The 19256-nt window shown below is 57.9% G+C and overlaps 1 protein-coding gene across 1 annotated transcript; it reads right to left on the bottom strand.

Annotated features, from left to right (window-relative positions):
* Positions 1 to 1406: 1406 nt before the first annotated feature.
* Positions 1407 to 18849, bottom strand: TMEM59L (transmembrane protein 59 like). The gene is made up of 8 exons (XM_034755303.1): positions 18589 to 18849; positions 13715 to 13820; positions 12009 to 12103; positions 5558 to 5704; positions 4798 to 4906; positions 4008 to 4119; positions 3339 to 3480; positions 1407 to 2838 (listed from the first exon to the last, which is right to left on the bottom strand). The coding sequence occupies exons 1-8, from the start codon at positions 18745 to 18747 to the stop codon at positions 2677 to 2679; spliced, it is 1032 nt and encodes a 343-aa protein (XP_034611194.1). The 5' UTR covers positions 18748 to 18849; the 3' UTR covers positions 1407 to 2676.
* Between the last annotated feature and the right edge of the window lie 407 nt (positions 18850 to 19256).

Raw genomic sequence — 19256 nt, 5'->3', positions numbered from 1 at the left:
GATCCAGTGAAACCGAGGCAGCGTCAAAGTAAAGGGTCAATAGCAATACAGCTTTCAAACCCGAGGGCAGGGAGTCCAAGGTAATAAGTTAATCTATACAGACAGCGTCAGGCGAATGGACAGATGAGCGGCTTTCCCTCTGCTGCAGAAGGGTGTTCTCAGCGCGAGTGCCCATGCAGAGTGCCCGGGGACAGCGGCCCATGCCAGCACAACAAAACCGTAAGGAAATGAGACGTGAAGTCGAGGGATAGGGAACGTCCGTGAGACAGGCTCCCCGCCCCACGCCTGGCCACAGGAGCACAATCACCATCTAGAGCAGTTACAGCAAAAGGGGTGAATTGGGAGGCCTTGTCCAGGCACCCTGGGGTGTGCCTCAGGAATTGCTCTGACGCTCTACAGGAGCTGGTGCTTGGGGGCCAGGGGTGGGGCAAGGCGCCAAGCTGGGAAATGGCTTGAGTTGGCTCCAATGCCGTGGCATAAGGGCCTGCCACCCGGCCCTCCACAGCAGCGGCATCCCCTGGGAACAGGCTGCAGGGGGTTCCAAACAGCTCCCCACGGGGTCCCTCCCTCTCCACCGTTAGTAGAGCAGCCCCAGAGGGAACTTCCTCGGCATCTGGCTCAGAGCAAGGCTCCTGGCCGGGTCGCGGTTGCTGCAGCCAGCAGCTCTCTTGCACCGAGCATGGTCTGGCAAGGACCAGACAGAAACCCTGTCCGTGGTAGGAGAAGAGTCCTGGTAGCTCCCTGACACCTGCCCTGGGCCCTACAGAGTGCCTGGGCTCGGGGACAGGGAAACACTGACACTCCCTGCCTCTTAGGTGTCACCTGGGGCCTTGGCTACCTGCCGGATTTACCCGAATTGACCGAGCAGAGCTGCAGCAGCGCAAACCCTTCACATGGGGGCAGCGCGTGTAGAACTGATGAATGACATTGTTTTTAATTGTTCACTTTATTAATGTAACTTCATACATAAAGTTTTATGAATGAAACAACATTCATTCATAAAACCAGTTACCCCAATAACTGGCTAATTGACAATTAAGATGCTTGTTAAGAGCCATAACTGTTCAGCCAGTTGCTCTTGTAAGTTTCACTGTCAATCCAATTCCTGCTTAAATCACTGAGACTTGCACTGTTTCAGTATTGGAACTTCTGTTCACTGTTTGCCATTCACTACACTTGTCTACTTCTGTTCACTGTTTGCCATATTGTAATTCAAACTCCATTTTACAACGCTTACTCCATTTTGTAAGGGCTTGCTGCAACCTTCATTTTTGCAAAACCTGCTGTAATCTTATTAGTTTAGTTTAGATGTGTGAATGAGGGATGTATGGATGATGGAATCAACCTCCAGCCCCAGCCTGTCCTGATTAAATAGAGTTCAAACACCAAGGGCTGAAGATGCAGACAAGAGCCCTAACAAAGTAAGCAGAGTCCACCCTAAAAAGAAAAGAACAAAGGTACAACAGAAGAAACATCAAAGCCAGGTCCGAGGCTGAAAGTCACGTCTGCAATTGACGGGTGATCAATCACACCGAACCCAAAGGCAGCGTGACACAGCAAGACCTGTAGACTCTGGATTCAAACTAAAGCCTACAAAAAGGATGGGTGAGATGGGAAACTTTGGAGGGTAACATTCTGCTGCCAACATGGGAGGGCAGACCCAGCCCTTCCTTGTGCCTGGCTTTCCTGGCCAGTTACCGCCACCAGCTACGAACCCAAGCTGCGAAATCAAGCCACGGACTCACGCTAGGTTCAGGACTGGTAACGTGTGTGTGTGTGTGTATGTGTACACACACACACACATACACACACACACACACACACATATATAAAGGTATTAGCTAGTGGTTGTAGATCAAATTGTTATCATAATAAATGTGGCATCTTTGCCTTGCCCCCTGAAACGATCCTCTGTAGTGTTGTCTGCCCAACACGCATCACATCCAGGGTCTGCCCGAGCGTAAGCGCCTTGATGCACTTACTGAGACTGAATCTACTCACTGCCTGCCCGGGGCCAGAATCTCCTCTCAGGCCCCCCCTGCCCGGCGCATCCTACGCGCGGCATCCAGGGAAAGTGAACCGAGAGCTGGAGCCGCCCCACTGACACATCCTCTCCCCATGGAGCCCCATCCGCTTCCTGCAAAACCAGCAGCCCTGAGGCTTGCCAGGTGAGGGCTCTGCCGTGAACCCCAAGGGGTCCCCCACCACACGCAGCTCCTGTTCCAGACAGGCGCTGCCACGCCAACTCCCACGCTCCCTCCCCGCCCCCACGGCAGGGTGCACTCTCTCCCTGCCCCCCAGTGCTCCCACCAGTCATCTGACTCCAGCCAACCAAGGTCACAGACCGTGTTGTTCTCACTAAAGCTCCCACCTGGAGCACCGGAGACACAAGGCAAGAAACCCCCTCAGTACCGCTCCCGGCTGGGGCTGAGATTGTGAACAGGGGGAGGAAAACAATTCCCCCTCCCAAGCACAAGGACAATAGATGGAGGTGGGGCCGGAAGCTGATGGCTCCCTCATGGCCCAGGATGGTTATCTTCAGACACAGTGCGGTGCGGGGGTTTAAAACAGCAGAAAGCGGGAAGGCAGATCAAAACAAAGGGGGGGGGTTGCATTAAAATGTTCACAGGAAATAAGGCATGGAGATGACAGGCTGGGGGGGGTGGGGGAGGGGCTCTAGATCACGGTTTTGTCCAGATCCACCTTGACCGGCAGCGGCCCCGCCTCCTCGTTGTCGTCCGCTGGGCAGATGGTGACAGCGATCACAGGGTGCAGAGAAAAGGGGGCCGAGCCATCCAGGTCCTCCAGGTACTCCTTATCGCCGTTAATGCTCAGCGGCTGGAAGAGAGTCAGAGCCAGACACCAGGTGACAGGGCGTGGCCGGGGGTGGAGGGGGCTGTGGCAACAGAGAGGGGGGACATATCGCGGCAGGGGGCTGGTTTGCACCCATCGGGGACCCAGCCGAGAGTCTGTTATCACCACGGCTCCCAGAGTTTCCGGGATTCATTTCCCAACTGGAGCCACGATTTAACCCCTCAAAATAAACCAGTCTCGGGCGCTGCTTGGCTAACGTCAGGCTGTGAAGTGCCAGGGCCCCGGTGTACTGGGGGCATGTGCGAGGATGGGGTATTTTTTTGTGCTTTCCAGGCTCTCCTCCCCACTCAGGGTCACCACCATGCTGCTCTCCACCAGCAGACAGTGCTATGCAGGCCAAGGGTACGAACTGCCCCCAGCCCACCCGGACATCCTCCAGTGGGCTGTGGCTGGGCTCAGCGCACGGTCCCGGCTCCGTGGCATTTGCACCTGCGTTTGCCCTAGGACGCCGGCTGGCTCCGTACCTGGGTCTTGACGTGCTGGTCCGGGGCGGTCACTAGGCTGGCACAGCTCAGCCACAACATCACCATGATGGAGAGGAAGAGGCAGGCAGCCAGGATCCAGCGAGGAAGGCCTGAGCGCCTGTAGCACCCCACCACCCCCCGCCAAAGAGAGAGGACAAGTTTATGGCTGGGCATCAGGGTGGAGGGGGCACAAACAGGACTCAGAGTGGCCGACGAGGGAAGGATTTCCCCTGGCTACCACCAACCTGCCTCCTCCATGGAGCATTCCCTTCGCAGTCTCACCCCTGGCCAAATAACCCCACCCCTCACCCAGATGGCCCCGCCCCTGGACTAAATAACCCCACCCCTCACCCAGATGGCCCCGCCCCTGGACCAAATAACCCCACCCCTCACCCAGATGTGCCCCACTCTTGGACCAAATAACCCCACCCCTCACCCAGATGTGCCCCACTCTTGGACCAAATAACCCCACCCCTTGCTAGTAACATTTTGCAAGAGTGGTTTATTCTGCAATGGAAATCCCTATCCCCACCTCATTATCCCCCCATCCCTTTTTAGCCCCCTGTCTCCTTTCCTCCCCACACATATCCCTCCCCCAATTTGCCAAGGCTTTTCATTCTGCCTCTCCCTCTGCCCCCCGCACCCCTGTGGGGCCAGGCCTGCACCTACTTGGACATGCAGCCCAGGAAGTCGTGCTCTGGTTGTTGGGTCTCCAGGTGCTGGAGCTTGGCTTTGCTCTTTGGCTCTTTCATGGGGGGTTTCTCCAGCTTTTCCTGGGGGCCTGGCAGGATGACACCCAGACCCAAGTGACTCCCCGGCCACAGCAGGCTGGGCACAACCACCCGGGCCCCCAATGAAGCTGGGGCAGCTGCTTGCGTGCCAAGGCCAGGAAGGGGAGGGTAGAAAACAGGGCAAAGAGGACTGCAAGGTCTTGACCTGGCTTGAGAATGAGACCATCCCCCAAAGCCTTAAAATTATGATCACTCCAGGCATTAAACTAGGCTCCAGGAGGCTGGGCACAGCCCCCCACTGGAACATCGCGACGGGGCTGTGACTGGTCAGGAGCCTGTGTGCAGTGAGTTTGGTGGGTTCTCAGTTTGGTTCCCAGTACCCAGGTGTCCACGGCTCAAACCCACCCCCACAGGCCTTGTGCTGGCAGCCTCGGCAGAGGCTGGAGACGGAAGGGGACAGGGCACCTGAACTGCCTGATGCCCCGCCCCAGGTCAGGACTGTGTGTGGAAGCTCCCAGAGTAGGGGGGATGGTCCCAGCTCAGTGGAGGGGGGCACGGGGGGATGGGCAATCTGCCCCTCGGGTAGAAGAGTGTGTGCATGTACCAGGGGGGCTAATCAGAGGCCACAGGCTCTAGAGAAACCGGCTCAGAGCTGGAAGCACTAACCAGCAGCTCCCAGCCCCCTTGCCTCCTCGCCCCACCTGGTCCAAGCACTGCCCCTTGCTCACCTGTGTGGGGCTTCAGGGTGTTAGGACTGGAGACAGGCCAGGACTTCTCCATCAGCTCCGACTTGGGCGCTGGCGCCTCGGGCACCGGGTACTCGATCTCCGGCTGGGACTGAGTGGTTAGGGTTCAACAAGAAACAAAAAGGACCAAAACGCAGTTAGTGACTGAGCCCCAAAACCTCCTGTGGGGGCAGGACTGGCCCATGGGGGGGAAGCACGCGGGATAGTGAGGGCCAGATCCCTCCTGCTGCATTAACCCCCAGAGACAGCCTCTCGCTGCGTCTGGGCAGCACCTCGCACAGTGGGGCCCAATCTCAGGGCCCGTCCTCGGCCACACCAGAGACAAACAATAGCAATTATTATTGTAGGGACGCAGGACTTGCCACAAAGGCTCAGACACTGGTTTGTCAGTCAGCCTGTCTGTCTGTCCGTTGTACTTCTCGGGCGTCTGTCACCTCGGCAGTGTCTGAGTGCTGGATGAGACAATCTAGTCTAGCACCAGACCATGACTCCATCTGGTAGCCCAGTATCCTACCTCCCTGCTGTACCTAATGTGGTGTCCCAGTCCTGGTTCTGGCCAATACCTGATGCTTTGTAGGAAGGCAAATATACCTGGTCACTGGTGAAATGCTTGGCATGGGTGGGATAAGAGGGAACCCCTTCCTGACCCCTGCAGCTTCTGCCCTGAAGCATGGGGATCCGTGCCCTATTCCCACAGCCACGCAGGGCCACTGATGACCTCAGCAGCACGAGCCCGCCCTACCTGGAACACCACCACTTTGCCATCGTCTGCCTGCAGGTAGAAGGTCCAGGTGGAGGAGATGAAGCTCTGGGCAGAGCTGACAATGTCGTTGCAAAAGCTGGAGACCAAGTCAAACATGGAGAAGGACACAGGTTGCAGCTCCAGACTCTGGAAATCAGCAAAGAGAAGAGCACCAGCTCGCTGTGCTGGGAACCTCCGCGTCGTCCTGCCCCACCCCAGCCCCACCCCTAGCGCACAGGGGAGGCCCTTCAGGACTCAAGGCTCTGCTCCAGGGCTCTAAAGCAGGTCTATTGACCAGACCATGCTGAATGACCCACCGCAGCGCTCTTGGCCTTAATGAGCAATGAACCCTCCTGAGAGTGACAGGATGGTCTAGTGGTTAGAGCACTAGCCTAGCCCTTGGGAGATCTGGCCTCAATTCTCAGCTCTGCCACAGAGTCTCTCTGTGACCTGGGGCAAGTCCCTTAGCCTCTCTGTTCCTCAGTTTCCCCACCTGTGCAATGGGGATTACAGCCCTGCACCGCGAGGATTAATCCATTGACGACATGGAGACTCTCAGATACTGCAGGCAGCGGGACAGAAGACAGCTAACCTCCATATCGCCCAGGGCAGTGGCTGGCATGAAATGCATTCATAGGACTCAGTCTAGGGCCCCCTGCACAAGCACTCGTGCCTTCTCGAAGCACCATTGGCCTCAGCACGAAGGCCGTGAGCTGAGCGGGCCATGGAGATCAGAGTCGACACACACTGGCAGGAAGCGCTGGGGATAAACGGGGGCTGCGTGGCTGCCAGCCCAGCTCCTTCCACTAGCACTAAACTCACATGAAAATGTTATAAAGAAGAGGAGCTGAGATGCCGAGGGCGTTTCTCTCCTGGCAGCTTAGCCATGCCCCGGATTCTTGGCTCTTTGCAAGGTTTGTTATGTTTTAAAGCATCCCTGCTGGAATCTACTTGGCTGCTCCTTGCCATGGACGTAGAACATTTTCCAAGGCTGGGCATGCCAGAGCCCCTCATACGGTCAGATGAGCAAACAGGAAAGAAATAGGTCAGGTTCTGTAGCTGATTATTGTGCTAAATCTGCTTTGCTTGCTTGCCCAGGAATCCAAAGGAAACATATTTTGGGTGGAATGAATGGAATCAGGGAATGTTTGGAACGCTATCGCCATGGAGCAATCTTGTTTGGGACCTGGCCTTTCACAGAGTTTCATCCACCCATTCTTTCAGGGGAAGCAGGGACAGATGCTTGTCCCCTTTACAGGGACAGCTGCCACTCCGATATAGCCAAGCAACTGAGGCTTCTTTCTCACAAAGAAAAGCATTGAGCTCTGCCACTGATTCTGTGTTCGACCTTGGGCATGTCACTGGACCATTTCATGCCTAAGTTTCCCCATATTTAATGCTTGTTACCAGCCTCCCAGGGGTTCATTCATGAATTAGTAGAAAGCACTTTGAGCTCTTGGGCTGAGAAGCTATAGACGCAGCACCGTATCCCCATGCCTGATCCTTGCTCCTCACTGCAGAAAGCCATCCTGCAAAGGTGAAAGCCTCTACCCGAGGCCAAAGGCTAACCCAGTTATTTGGGCAAAAGCTGAATCAATTAAATGTAGGAGGAAAAGAGGCGGAGAAAGGGATAGCCAATCAAAACCCAGGGAGCCTGGAATAATCACAGGTAAGAACCTTCCATCTTGGGAATTCAACACCACCCCCTAGCTTAGCCCAAATCAACGGCAGGCCTAGCACAATGCAATGAACCTGCCGTTTATGATTTGATTTAAATAGCACAACAGCCCTGCACCGGGTGGTTCTGCTTCCAACAGCCCAGACCAATCCACTCCCTGGGCAATGTTATTAGAAGGTTCCCTATAAGCACTGGCGCCATTCACCTGTCTCCTGCATCCCGGGTACCTGGTGACCATCAAATGCCCCGAAGGTGTGCCATACAGGCGGGATTCTCCGAGGGGGAACGACGAGGACATGAAATAAGCAAAGACCCCTTTTTGCTGTCAAATATTTGTAAGTGTTGTTTGCTAATGGGGAATTTTACTGCTGCGTGAGGGGCTGCAAAGACCTGAGATCGCAGGGATTCAAAATGCCCGGCTGCAGAGCGAAGAGGCAGGATAGCGTCTTCCAAAGGGCTGTAGCCGTTGGGGTAATGATGCTGCAATGTGGGGGTACGGCACACGGCTGCTGCCATGTGGTGGCAAGGGGGACGTGGGGCAATTGAATAAAGGGGGACAGCTGAGCAGAGGTCTGTGCTTCAGACAGGTGGCCTACGAGGAGTTATCACAGCCACCTCCATCTTCAGCCCGCTGATCTGCTGAGTGTGCGTTGGGGGGGGGGGGGGGGGAGAGACGTCGGGAAGGGGAAATGGCAACCGGGCTCTACAGTTTTCCTGTTTCTTTCATTTTACAAAGGAAGTCAGCCTCTAGCTGCTACGGCTGGAGCTTCCAAAGGTGAAGTGAGCGTACAGGGTGGAGTGACGCCTGCCTGTGTCTGCAGCGAGCCTGAAGCAATAGCTCCAAGATGGTCACTGCCCCGTCCATTTCAACCGGTGCTAGCTCAGATCCAACCTCCCTGCTCATCGCAGCATGTGAGGAAGGAGAGGACGGGTCGGACTGTGCAGATCTGTACCAGCATTCCCCACAATGCGGGCGGGGGATTACCGGCAGAAAGGTGGCATGGTGGAAGATGAATCCATTCCAATGGAAAAGCCTTTAACCCCAGGGAGAGAGCGACTGACCTCGTCCTCCTGACGGGAGGCTGAGACACGTTTGACGTGGCTCCACCTAGGCGTCAATGCTGTCCCTGCCCACTAGCTCTCACTGCCTCTGCTGTCCACACAGGGGCCAGGTCAGCTGGGATCAGAACACACAGCGCTGCCTCCTCCTGGGGTCTGAGACAGAACTTGTCTCCCAGTCCCTTTAAAATCTAAACAGCCCCAGGGTATCACCCCCTGGCGTGCGGCTGGGCTCTGTGCAGCAGCCGCACTGGACACCAGAACCACCAGCAAGCTTTAAACCCCAGGTCTGGCCAGGACCGACACTCCCTCCCTGCTGCCAGGCACAGCCAGTCACTCCTCTGAGCCTGTCTGCCGTGGCAGCTGTCAGCACAGATACGTCTGCCGCAGCGGCTCCCGGCTGCCCTGCCTGCTCCCGCACCGCTCTCTCACCCACGTGTCCGCATGCCCTGGCCCCCAGACCTCTTCCAGGGGGAAGGCCCATCAACAGCCCCTGTGAGACGGCTGCAGAGCAGGATCCGCTGCCCCAGCCACTGGAGGGCGAGTACAGATCCTCCTGCACCCAGGCCCTGAGCACGGCTCCCAGGGGAGCAGCCATGTGTCTGCTTGGAGCAGCATGGGGGCCCCGCGTCCCGGGGAGCAGGTACTGACCACACACCCACAGGACCCTGCAATCCCAGACCAGGCCATCGGCCCTTCTAGCCCCACCTCCTCCCGCCAATCCTCAGTGCTGCCAAAGGAGACAAAAGCTCCCCACAATGCAGCTGGGCGGAGATGCAAGGTGCTGTACATGGGGCCAAGGAGCGGATTTGCTCCCAGCCCCTGCTGCTCCAGGCAGTCTCCTCACGCTCTGCTACAGGAGAGGTCTGATCATTGCAGCTCTGCCGTGCGACGGTGAAACAGAGTGTCCAGGGGCCCAGTCTCAGGCGGTCTCTCCCAACAGGGCACACAGAGGCCGGGGTATCCCAGGGCGCAATCCACCCCAGTGCTCTCAATGCAACACCTTGTGCTGGGGCTGAACGAAATCCAACCCCTCCCCGCTGAGAACAATAAAAGCGCGTCTGGGTAGCAACGCCCCCTCACCCCACACCCCGGGGCCCTGCCGGGCACAGGGCTAACGCCTCACACTCTCCCACCGGGTGAAGAAGGATGCGAGGGTCGCGGTGGGGGCTTGCCATCAGTCTGGGGCGGGGGGTCTGGCCCGAGATCAGCTGCGTGGTGGTGCCATCTCCAGACCATCGGTACTGAGGGGCTCTGTCATGGCTGGAGCAGGGACTGTATGTGCTCCACCGGGGGGAGGGAGGGTTACTACAGCCCCGCCAGGAAGGGAAAACTGCAGGGGGTGATGAAGGCAAATCACTCAGATTACAGGCTTCTGGTCCAGCCTGGATTCTCCAGGGACCAACAGACCGAGAGAGGAGATTTGGCCTGAACAGCCTGAGCTGGGACTGACTCAGGGCTTCATTCTGGTTCCTGATCTCAAGGCCGATATGAACTTGTAACCAGAGGAAAAGCCCAGTTGTGGGTTTGAGGGACCGACCGCTACCAGGGCCCCAGACCGGAGTCGGGGGCACCTCTCGGTAGAATGCAGGTAGGGCCTTTTATTGGTTTTAGAGGCTTTCTCTGTAATGCTTTTACCCTCCAGGATAAATGCGCTTGCTGAGCAGGAGCTGGGGGGTAACTGGTAACGTGCTGGTCTCAGCCCTCGGAGAGAGAGTGATATCGCCGTGTAGAGCAGGGAGCCGGGCAGTGACAGGGGAGTGAGCCACGAGGCTCCACCCAGGAGAGATGACACCGAGAGCCAAATGACGCTCCCTGACACAGCCACGAGGGAGCACATAGGGGGGAAAACAGCTGCCGTTCCCCCAAATCTCTCAGTCCTCCACTCTAATCACTAGCCACATACCCATCCTCTCCAAGAGGCAGGAATAGAACTGCGGAGTCCTGCCTCCCAGCCCCCACTGCTCCGCTCGCTGGACACTTCCAGAGCCAGAAGTCCTGTCTCCCAGTGTCTTGCTTGGCTCACTCGCTAACAATCCCCTCCAAGGACAGGCAGAGAACCTAGGTGTCTTGCCTCCCTGTTCTCTGCTCTAACTGCTGGATGGCACTGCCTGACCGTGGCTCTGAGGACACGGCAGCCCAGGCTGGCTTCCTCTGGAACAGATGCACCGTGACTCACTCACATGGGGATGTTCCCAGCCCTTGCCTTCCCCGCCTTCTGCCCACAAGCACTTTGGAGAAGGAGCCAAATGCACGAGCCTCGGCCTCCTGGGACGGACAGACCACAGAGCTCTAATCCGATTAGAGCCGGTTTCCAGAAACTGTGCCCTTGTGCTGCTTCCCACTCCCCGCTCTGGAAACGGCTAATCTGGTTCCCCCCACCAGGGCATTGGTGCCAACGTTGCACCGTGGACAGGTGCCAAGAGGGGACGGAGCACTGCATCACCCACCCAAAAAGTGCAGAGCTCCCCTGGGGGACTGTGCCAGAACCACCACCAGAAAGGGGGGGAACAAGGTCAAATGCTCCCATCACGCACCCTCCGAGTGCAGCCGGATCCACCTGCTGCGTTTCTAGGGCGGCCCTGGCCATGGCCCTTTGAACAGAGCTGGGTTGGGTCCCTTTTCCCGTTGCACCTTTGGCCAGCACGAACGATGACGAGGGAAGAAGGGAAAAGGAAGAGAGGAGAACGTGCTGCCGGACAAGGGGGTTCCACGCATTCCTGCCGGGCCGAATCAATGCAAGGTCCATGTGCCCTTCCTCTGCTCCACTTACCTCCGGGATGCAGAGTCTAGACAGAGGGGGCAGGGCAAACTCTCCCTCTATCCTTCAATCAGACAGCGAATTCCTCTGCATCTGCAGATCCCGCCAGCCCTGCACTGGTCTCCCCAGCTGCCCAGTGGATCATCTTCCTCCAGGACACCCTGTCAGCTCCGTACGTCCACGGCACCCTGAGCCGACAGGCGCCAGCAGCAGAGCTCTCTGGGCTTTGGCCCCCGAGAGATAACCAGGGCATGAGGAAGAAGGTAACGGCCCTGTACCCAACCCGCCCTCCCCTGTTCCTCGGCGTGAACTGCTGCATGCCCCATCCCACGGGGATCCCCCAGAGCTGGGCTGAGGACAGCAACTGCCCAGACAGATTTCCTCACGACACAGCCTTTGAACGGGACCGTTGGTTACTGCCCCTGGAACGGACAGGGCTCTGTCTGCAGGAGGGGGCCTCCATTCCAGGTGCCGTCCATCCAGGTTTTCCTCCCAGCTGTCCCAGGCGAGAGGCCGAGCTCACCCAATCTGCTGGCCAGATGGTCAGCTCAGCACAGCCGAGAGATGAGCACGAGCTGGCTTCCGGCCCCCGCCTGGAATGGACCCTGGCTCTAACCCTGCTCCCAGGAGCCCTGGGCCATGGTGGGAGAATGAACCTCCGTCAGCTCCTTGGCTTCCCTGCCAGCGCGGCTGAGCCGGAGACGGGAGGGGCCGTTTGCTGGTGCTCATCTCCCACTATGATCCAGAGGTGCTGCAACTAGGGGTGCTGGGGGAGCTGCTGCACCCCCTGGCTTGACGGGGTTCCCATCGTACCCAGGGGTTACAGCTTGGATCAATGGCTCCCAGCCCCCCACTGTACACACTGTCCCAGCCCCCCGCTGCGCGCTGGTCTGTTCAGGCCCATTACCCAGGCCGCAGAGCCCCTTGGCACTAGGGAAAGAGGAGGCTGAAACCTTGTCTTTCCGGCTCTGCGTCTCGGGCAACTGCTTCCTGCATCCAGTCGTGCAGCCGAACTGCTCCTCGGCGCTGCCATAGGCTTCGATACAAGCTGCAAGACAGGAGGGGAAGGGAACGGTCAGGGCCGAGGCACCCCGCAGCTGTCGGACACGTGGACAACAGGGGGCTGGCAGCACGGCCTAGAGCCAGGCCGAGCCCACCCTGCTCTGCCAGGGCACCCACAGCCCCCTGCTATGCCAGCCCTGGGCGCCCATGGGCAGCTGTCAGCATTCCTCAGCCCTGACAGCTATTCCAGAGCTGGCCTTCTGCACGGAGAGAGCCAGATCACAGCCAAACTCCTGTGACGTGGACAAACGCCCCCCCTGGACTGGGATGAGACCCCCCAGCTCTGAGTCAAACACCCAGCTCCAGGGTGTGTCCACCAGCCAAACCCCGTCCGACAGCCCAGCGGAGTCACCCGGAGAGCGCCCCTGGGCTGAGCTGGGCACACACAGGGCTGCCTGACGGGCTCCATGCCCTATTTCATTTCTGCCCAAAGACTACTCAATCATGGCAATCAGCACAACGTTCCCAGACAGGTCTCAGCCTCCAATAGGAAACACCCGGATTTCCCATAAGCAGAGGGTTAGCCCACGCTGGAACGGCCCAGTCCCCGTTCCAAGCAGCTATCCTGAGATCCCAGCGGCATGGCATAGGGGGGTCGTCTCCCCTACAATACCATAGACACTGAGGCCTTGTCTACTCTGTGGGGACATGAAAGCCCCCAGAGCACTTTTCCCAAGAGTAGGGGAGTTGCCCAAATAGCCTCGGCTGAAAAGTCCACCCGCCCTGGTGCTGAATACCGGCTGCTCCGCTCCGCCCCAGAGGTGGCTGCAGTTCAGTGAGGCTGCAAAGTGCTTTGGGATCCCTTGTGCTGAGAGGCACTGGGGGGTTAGCACATCGTCCCTGGGCCAGGGAGGAAGACTGGTTTGCTCACATGGCACTGGGAACTTGCTGGACAGCCTTCGGCCTGGCGGGGGGATTCGGTTGCTGCTGTGGGAAACTTCCATCTTTGCAGCTGCCTGCCGGTGAGGCTAGAGCTGCACCCCTGGCCGGGGTGGTTGGCTTCAGCAGAGGATCCTCCCCTCCCTTCTCCTACCCCTTTGAGAGGTTGAACTCACGATCAGAACATTATTAATCCCCTTGGTATTTGCTGTGGCCACAGCCCTAATGGGTTCATGTGGGGCCTTGCATCCACGTGACCCTCCAACTTCCAGGATTTGCACCAGGGAGCGAGCGGAGCTGGCCCGGATTTCCACCAGGGAACGAGTGGAGCCGGCCCGGATTTGCACCAGGGAGCGAGCGGAGCCGGCCCAGATTTGTACCAGGGAGCGAGCGGAGCCGGCCCAGATTTGTACCAGGGAGCAAGCGGAGTTGGCCCGGATTTGCACCAGGGAGTGAGCAGAACTGGCCCGGATTTGCACCAGGGAGCGAGCAGAGCTGGCCTGGATTTGCACCAGGGAGCGAGCGGAGCCGGCCTGGATTTGCACTGCTGGTGCATCATGGCCATGGAACTTTGTCTGGACAGCATGGGAGCGCAGAAGGCGCAGAAGCAACCTCTGTCCTGACAGGAATAAGTGGAGAAGCCACTTCTGGACAATGTAACTGAGGGGGCCGCGGGAGAAGAGGGGAGGGAAAGTTAATTGGCTGTGCTGTTCTTTACCTGATTCACATTCAGCTCTGGTTGTGTTCAGCTCGGCGCTCGCATCCACAAAGTGACAGATGGAGAACAGCCGGCATCCTCGGTAACAGGCGTTGAGCACGGCATCCTGGAGAGAGGAAGAGGAGAGCTAGGAGCCGGAACAACACACAGTGCAGTGGTTGCACCCCAGCGCCCTGCAAATACCCGAATGCCCCTGGGGACCCAGCTGTGCTCTGGAACTGGGGCAGCAGGGAAGGGGCGGGGCAGGAGGGCGCTATCCACTGCATGGGACCAGGACCCCCAGTGGTTGGATCACTGACACCAGCTCCAGATCCTTCCTCCCTGTCGATGGACCACAAGCATCAAGACCTAGCACTACATCTAGGTGGTGGCACTGTCTCCCAGGAGGGGTGGTGGAACCCCAGTGCGTTGGGCATTTACCGCGAGGCTGGACAAGGCCCTGCAGAATACACTGTAGGGAAGGAACGGGGATAGGGCTCCCAGGGGAATGGACTAGATCAGTGGTTTACAACCTGTAGACCATGGAGCCCTGGGGTCCGCAGACTATGTCTAAGATTTCCAAAGGGGTCTGCACCTCCATTCGAAATTCTGTAGGGATCCGCAAATGACAAAAGGTTGAAAAGCCCCTGGACTAGAGGAGCCCGAGCTGGCCTTCTGCATCTCTGACTGGTCTGACCCTCCTGGCACTGGGCAGCGCCGCCTGGTTCTCTGAAAAGCTCAGCGTGACGTTGGAAACGTCTGGCTGCCCCAGAACTATGGGCCTGGAGAGCCAACAGGACGTGCGTTTCTCACACAGAATCTGCGGGCCCATGCACGTGGGGGAGTCTGCGGGTAGCTGTCCACGCACATGTTCGCTGGGGGGGCACAGTTCTGAGGGCACCTTCACCACCCCCCCTCCCAGAATCCTGACTGGCCCGAGAGAAACGCTCCTACCATGGGCCCCAGGGAGAGCTGCTCCGGCCTCAGCAAACACAGCAGCTTCAGCAAAAGAACCGAGGTGCCGTTTGCTGCACTCTTCTCCTGGGTGCTGCGCCCAGCAACCTGCCCCCGTATCGTCACTGACCAGCAGTGGGGGAGTTCGGGGCCGCAGCAGGACACACAGCCCCCTCCCCCCTGCCTAGCTGTCTTTGCCAGGGCCCGATTCTGCCAGGCAATCACCCACAGCAGCCCTGTGAGGCGAGGGCAACCCTGAGCCCTCTCACCTGAGCTCACCTCTGCCCCACACACCCACTGAGGAGGCTGCTTGGAAACCAGCCATGTGACGCTTCCACCTTAGTCTCTGCGGCACCACAGCTCAGGCCCTGCACTTGGCACGGGGTGTCCTTACACGCGTGTGAAGTATTGATCCCTCCCCAGTGTTAGTATCACCAATATGGTGTGTATTGGGATCATGCCGGAGCCGGACACACGCGTAACAAAAGGAGGGTCCCTGTCCCACGGTAAAGTAGCTACACCACTACCTAGCTCTTTGCATGAGTAGATTTGAAATCATTACCCCCATTTTACAGATGGGGAAACTGAGGCATGGAGCAAGGACGTGACTTGCCCAGGGTCATCTAACAAGCCAGTGGCAGAGCCAGGAATAGAACCCAGATCTCCTGAGTCTCAGGCCAGTGTTCTAGCCAAGAGACAGCAAACAGACCCAACAAAGACCAGGCAGGAGCCCCCAGGAAGAAGGAGATATTCCCATCAGTCTGACAAGCAGCTGACCCAGTCACTGCGGAGCACTCTGCAGGGAGGGTGAAAGAGGTGAGTTTTAAGGCAAGCTTGGCAGGACGTCAGCGTGGTCCTGGACCAGCGATTGTAAGTAGGGCTGCGGTTACCCTTCTCTACGTGCGTGGCGATCTCACTGCATGAGACTAAATGACAGTAAACCCAGAACTAAAACAAGGGCAAGAAAGGAAAATGCCTGGAAATAACTGAGCACGGGCTGGCAAATGGAGCCCACAGAATTGCACGGTTGGTTTTCTGAGACCACGAGTGATTTATTCCAAAAGGGGGCAAGGGAATTTCCTGTCTCCACCAGTCTGTCCTTTGGCTCGACATGTTCAGCAACCTCCCAGCCCGGGAGTGTATTTCTCTCCGTGTATATTTCTCTATGGTCGCGTTTGAAGACAGACAAAGACACACTATTTACCTACGTCTACAGCTTCATAATCTCTATTTTGCACAGAACACCAGGGCTGAATCCCAAACGTCTCTGTGCCAGGAAATGGGAGCGCAGCCCTGCATTTCTCATGCTCAAATGCTGCGCGGATAACAGAGAGGCCGTTGGATGCCCTTCGGCATGAGCCTTTAGAAGGATCCATTTTACACTTCCTCTTCGAGGGTCCATGTATCAGACAACTGGCGTGTACCCTGAGGGACGCCCTAGGGCATGGAAGCGGGGTAGGATCATCCTTGCTAAGAAAGGGAGACGCTGTCCAGGGTCACTAAAACAAACAACTTCCATCGCCGCCTGCCCAGCTTCTGTCTGGGCAAACAAACAGCCACTTGCAAGGGGATACGCCGGAAGAGCCCCAGCTGCCCAGTTTCCATTTTAAGACGCTAGCTCTTCCCCGAAATCTCTGCTTTACGCACATCCTGGCTCAGAGGAGTTATTCCAGCAGGAAGGAGATGCTGGCAGCCAGGTGGACGGCAGCAGCCTCCAGTCCCCTCCATTCTCTGCGACATCGCGGGCAGCCAAAGCCTTGTGCAAAAGCAACCCCGGGGAAGTCTACAGCCCAGCCCAAGGCTGCCCTGATTTTTTTAAACATGGAGGTGCAGTGGGCAGAGGCGACAGAACCCAGCATGCAGTGTTCCAGCAAAGGCACTCAGACCGCCATAGAACATTGCATGTTGGGACCTGTAGTCTCCACAAGCCGCAGCGAGGTGCCTGCAACCAGCTGAACGCCATACAAGCCGGGTGCTGCCCTCACACGCCTGGGCGAGTTGCTCCGGCCAGCTGTAGGCTTTTCCTTTTTGCAGCATGTGTCATGTACTTCAAGCGGGTTTCACATTTTAAGCATGTCTTTGCGAGATATAAAGTTACAGCCCCCCCCCCCAAATGTTTTCAATTTGCACCCAGCTCCTGTGGCTGAACCCACAGGGACTCCACGCTTTCACCTCCAAAGCAGGAGCGCTAACCAGAAAGCAGCCCAAATGGCTTGGAAATCAGCCTTCCCGTTTCAGAATAACACGAGTTCTCACATGCACCCTGTAGAAAAACCTACCCGGACAGCCCCAGTCCCGTCCCCCCGCCTGCCTGTTCGTGTGAGAAAATCCTTCCCCCGAAGCATTATTTATTGCAAACAAACAATCCAGAAAACAAAAGCTAAAATGGACTCGACCGGGACATGGGAAAATCTTGGGCTTGGAGTTTTTCAAGGATTTTTATTGTTGCTGCACAAACAAAAGTCAGTCCCATTTCTGGATGAACGGGGACGACACCAAGTGCAGATAAACCTATTCAGTATATTTTCTAAGGATCGGTTACCAAGTCTGGGAGGACAAAGACCGGATTCTTCTTTCCTGATGAATGACCAGAGTGGATACCATGAATGGGGGTGGGGAGTATTTCAATTACTTTTTAACTAAACTATTATTATTGGTGTATTAGGGATAGCCAGTGTCTGATGACACCATGCATTTCCCCCCCCTCCCTTGAACTGGTTTTAACAGCAGAAAATGTGACTGGTTTTAAAACATTCACCTGGGCTTTCCCCTGCTGTGTTTGGATATGTCACATGGATCTCCGATGGCCTTTTCTATCTGCCAACGTACGACCTTAGTACATTTATGATGGCAAGGCTAGGCACACTCTGATCCGAGGCCTTAGTTTGAAGTTATTAGTCTAGAAGCCAGAACTGGGGGGGTTTCAATGATTATTGTTTGTATGGTTCTTGTCATTGCAGCTCTGATGAATGATACTCAAGCCATTTCCTGAGAGCACTATTGGCGCCAGCACTAACGACAGCTTCATCCAGTGCTGGGCGTACACCCGTGTGAGGAGTTTGGCAGTTCTCAGTCTCCGACACGGCCCCCCCCCTTGCGGAGGAGGCATACTGGAAGGAGAAGGTGCCCTAGGGATGCAGTGCTTTTCTCTCCCTCATGGGTTTTCTGGAGAATGGGGCGGGGAGGGGAACACACAGACATCTTTCAGCTCAGCCTGTGAGGGGGGAGCCGTGGGAAAGAAAGCAGGTGTCCGGCTGCATAACACAACCAGATCCAGCCACTGGCTTCTGCTCTTCAATTGGACACCTGGTGCCTTGCAGAATAAAAGGGATGAACAGCAATTTGATCAACACCATCCGGCATCGCCCGCCCCGGGGCCGCAGCCTCTGCCCGGGCACCTTCCATCAGTCAAAGAGCATCTCCTTGATGAATGCCCTTATTTTTAGTAGGAAGCTCACCCCCCCTCCCCCCGGCTCAGGTTTTTTAAAGGACCCCCCTCCAGCACCAGGCGAGGTCGGGAATCCGTGGGCAAGGCTTTCAAAGGGGAGCCGGGCAGCCCAGAGGCCCCGAACCCGCATAAGCAGAAAGAGGCGGGGGGGGGAATGCGGGGGGGGGGTTCCCCATGACAAACCTTCTCCCTGCTGCAAAAAAAAAATTAATTAGACCCATCAGCCCCCTTCCTCCTTGCAAAACAAATCAACCCCCCCCCCCTTCAGACAGCAGGGCTGGCGCCCCCCCGGCACGATGCAAAAACACTGGAAGATGGACGCCACCCCCCCCCCGCCCTTCCGCCTTTCCCCCCCCCCCGCCCCCCCCCCGGCAAGCACCTCCACCCCCCCCCCCCCCCCCCCCCCCCCGTTTTTTTTTTTTCCCCCCCCCCCCCCCCCCCCCCAAAACAATTTCTTCCCCCCCCCCCCCCCCCCCGGTTCCCAGGCACTCACCCGGGCTGCGCCTGGGGGGTGGCCGCAGCGCTGCTGGCAGGCGCCGATGTCCCCCAGCGGCGGGGAGAAGGGAGCCGCGGAGCCCGCGGCGGAGGCCAGCGCCAGGCAGAGCAGGGGCAGGGGCAGGGCGCCGCGCCCCGCCATCCCGGCGCGTTGCATGGCTCCCCGCGGCCGCTCGCAGTGCGGGGCTGCAGCCCACCAGCCCGGGGAGAGGGAGCGCGCGGTGCCCGGCGGTGCCTGTATCCCCGTGACGTGCTTTGCACAGAGCGAGGGAGTCTGGGAGAGAGACGGGGGGAGGAGAGCGGGGGGGGCGGGCAGCAGGGGATGCAATGGTGCCACATGCATCCCTGCTGCAGGGTCTGCGCTGGAGCTGCGGCTGGAGAAGCAGCGAGCCGGGGCCGGGGCTCAGCAGGGCTGGAACAAGGCCACAGGGACCCTTAGTTCCTGCACGGGGGGGCCCTGGGATGAGCTGTGCCCAGGAGTCCCCTTTACGGGAGGATGGTGCAGCCAGGCCTGCTGCCCTGCGGCGCAGTCCGCGCTGGGGCTGGCATCACCCCTCGGCATGAACTCTCACCTCCGCTCACTTGCTGCGGGGAGAGGAACGGAGCCGGGTGGGCCGGAGGCGGGAATGAGGCAATGGAAAGTGGAGGGCGCAGGTTAGCGTGGGG

Source organism: Trachemys scripta, chromosome 22, assembly GCF_013100865.1.
Source record: "Trachemys scripta elegans isolate TJP31775 chromosome 22, CAS_Tse_1.0, whole genome shotgun sequence".
In the NCBI taxonomy this organism is placed as follows: Eukaryota; Metazoa; Chordata; order Testudines; family Emydidae; genus Trachemys; species Trachemys scripta.
This window is presented reverse-complemented; position numbering and strand designations above follow the sequence as displayed.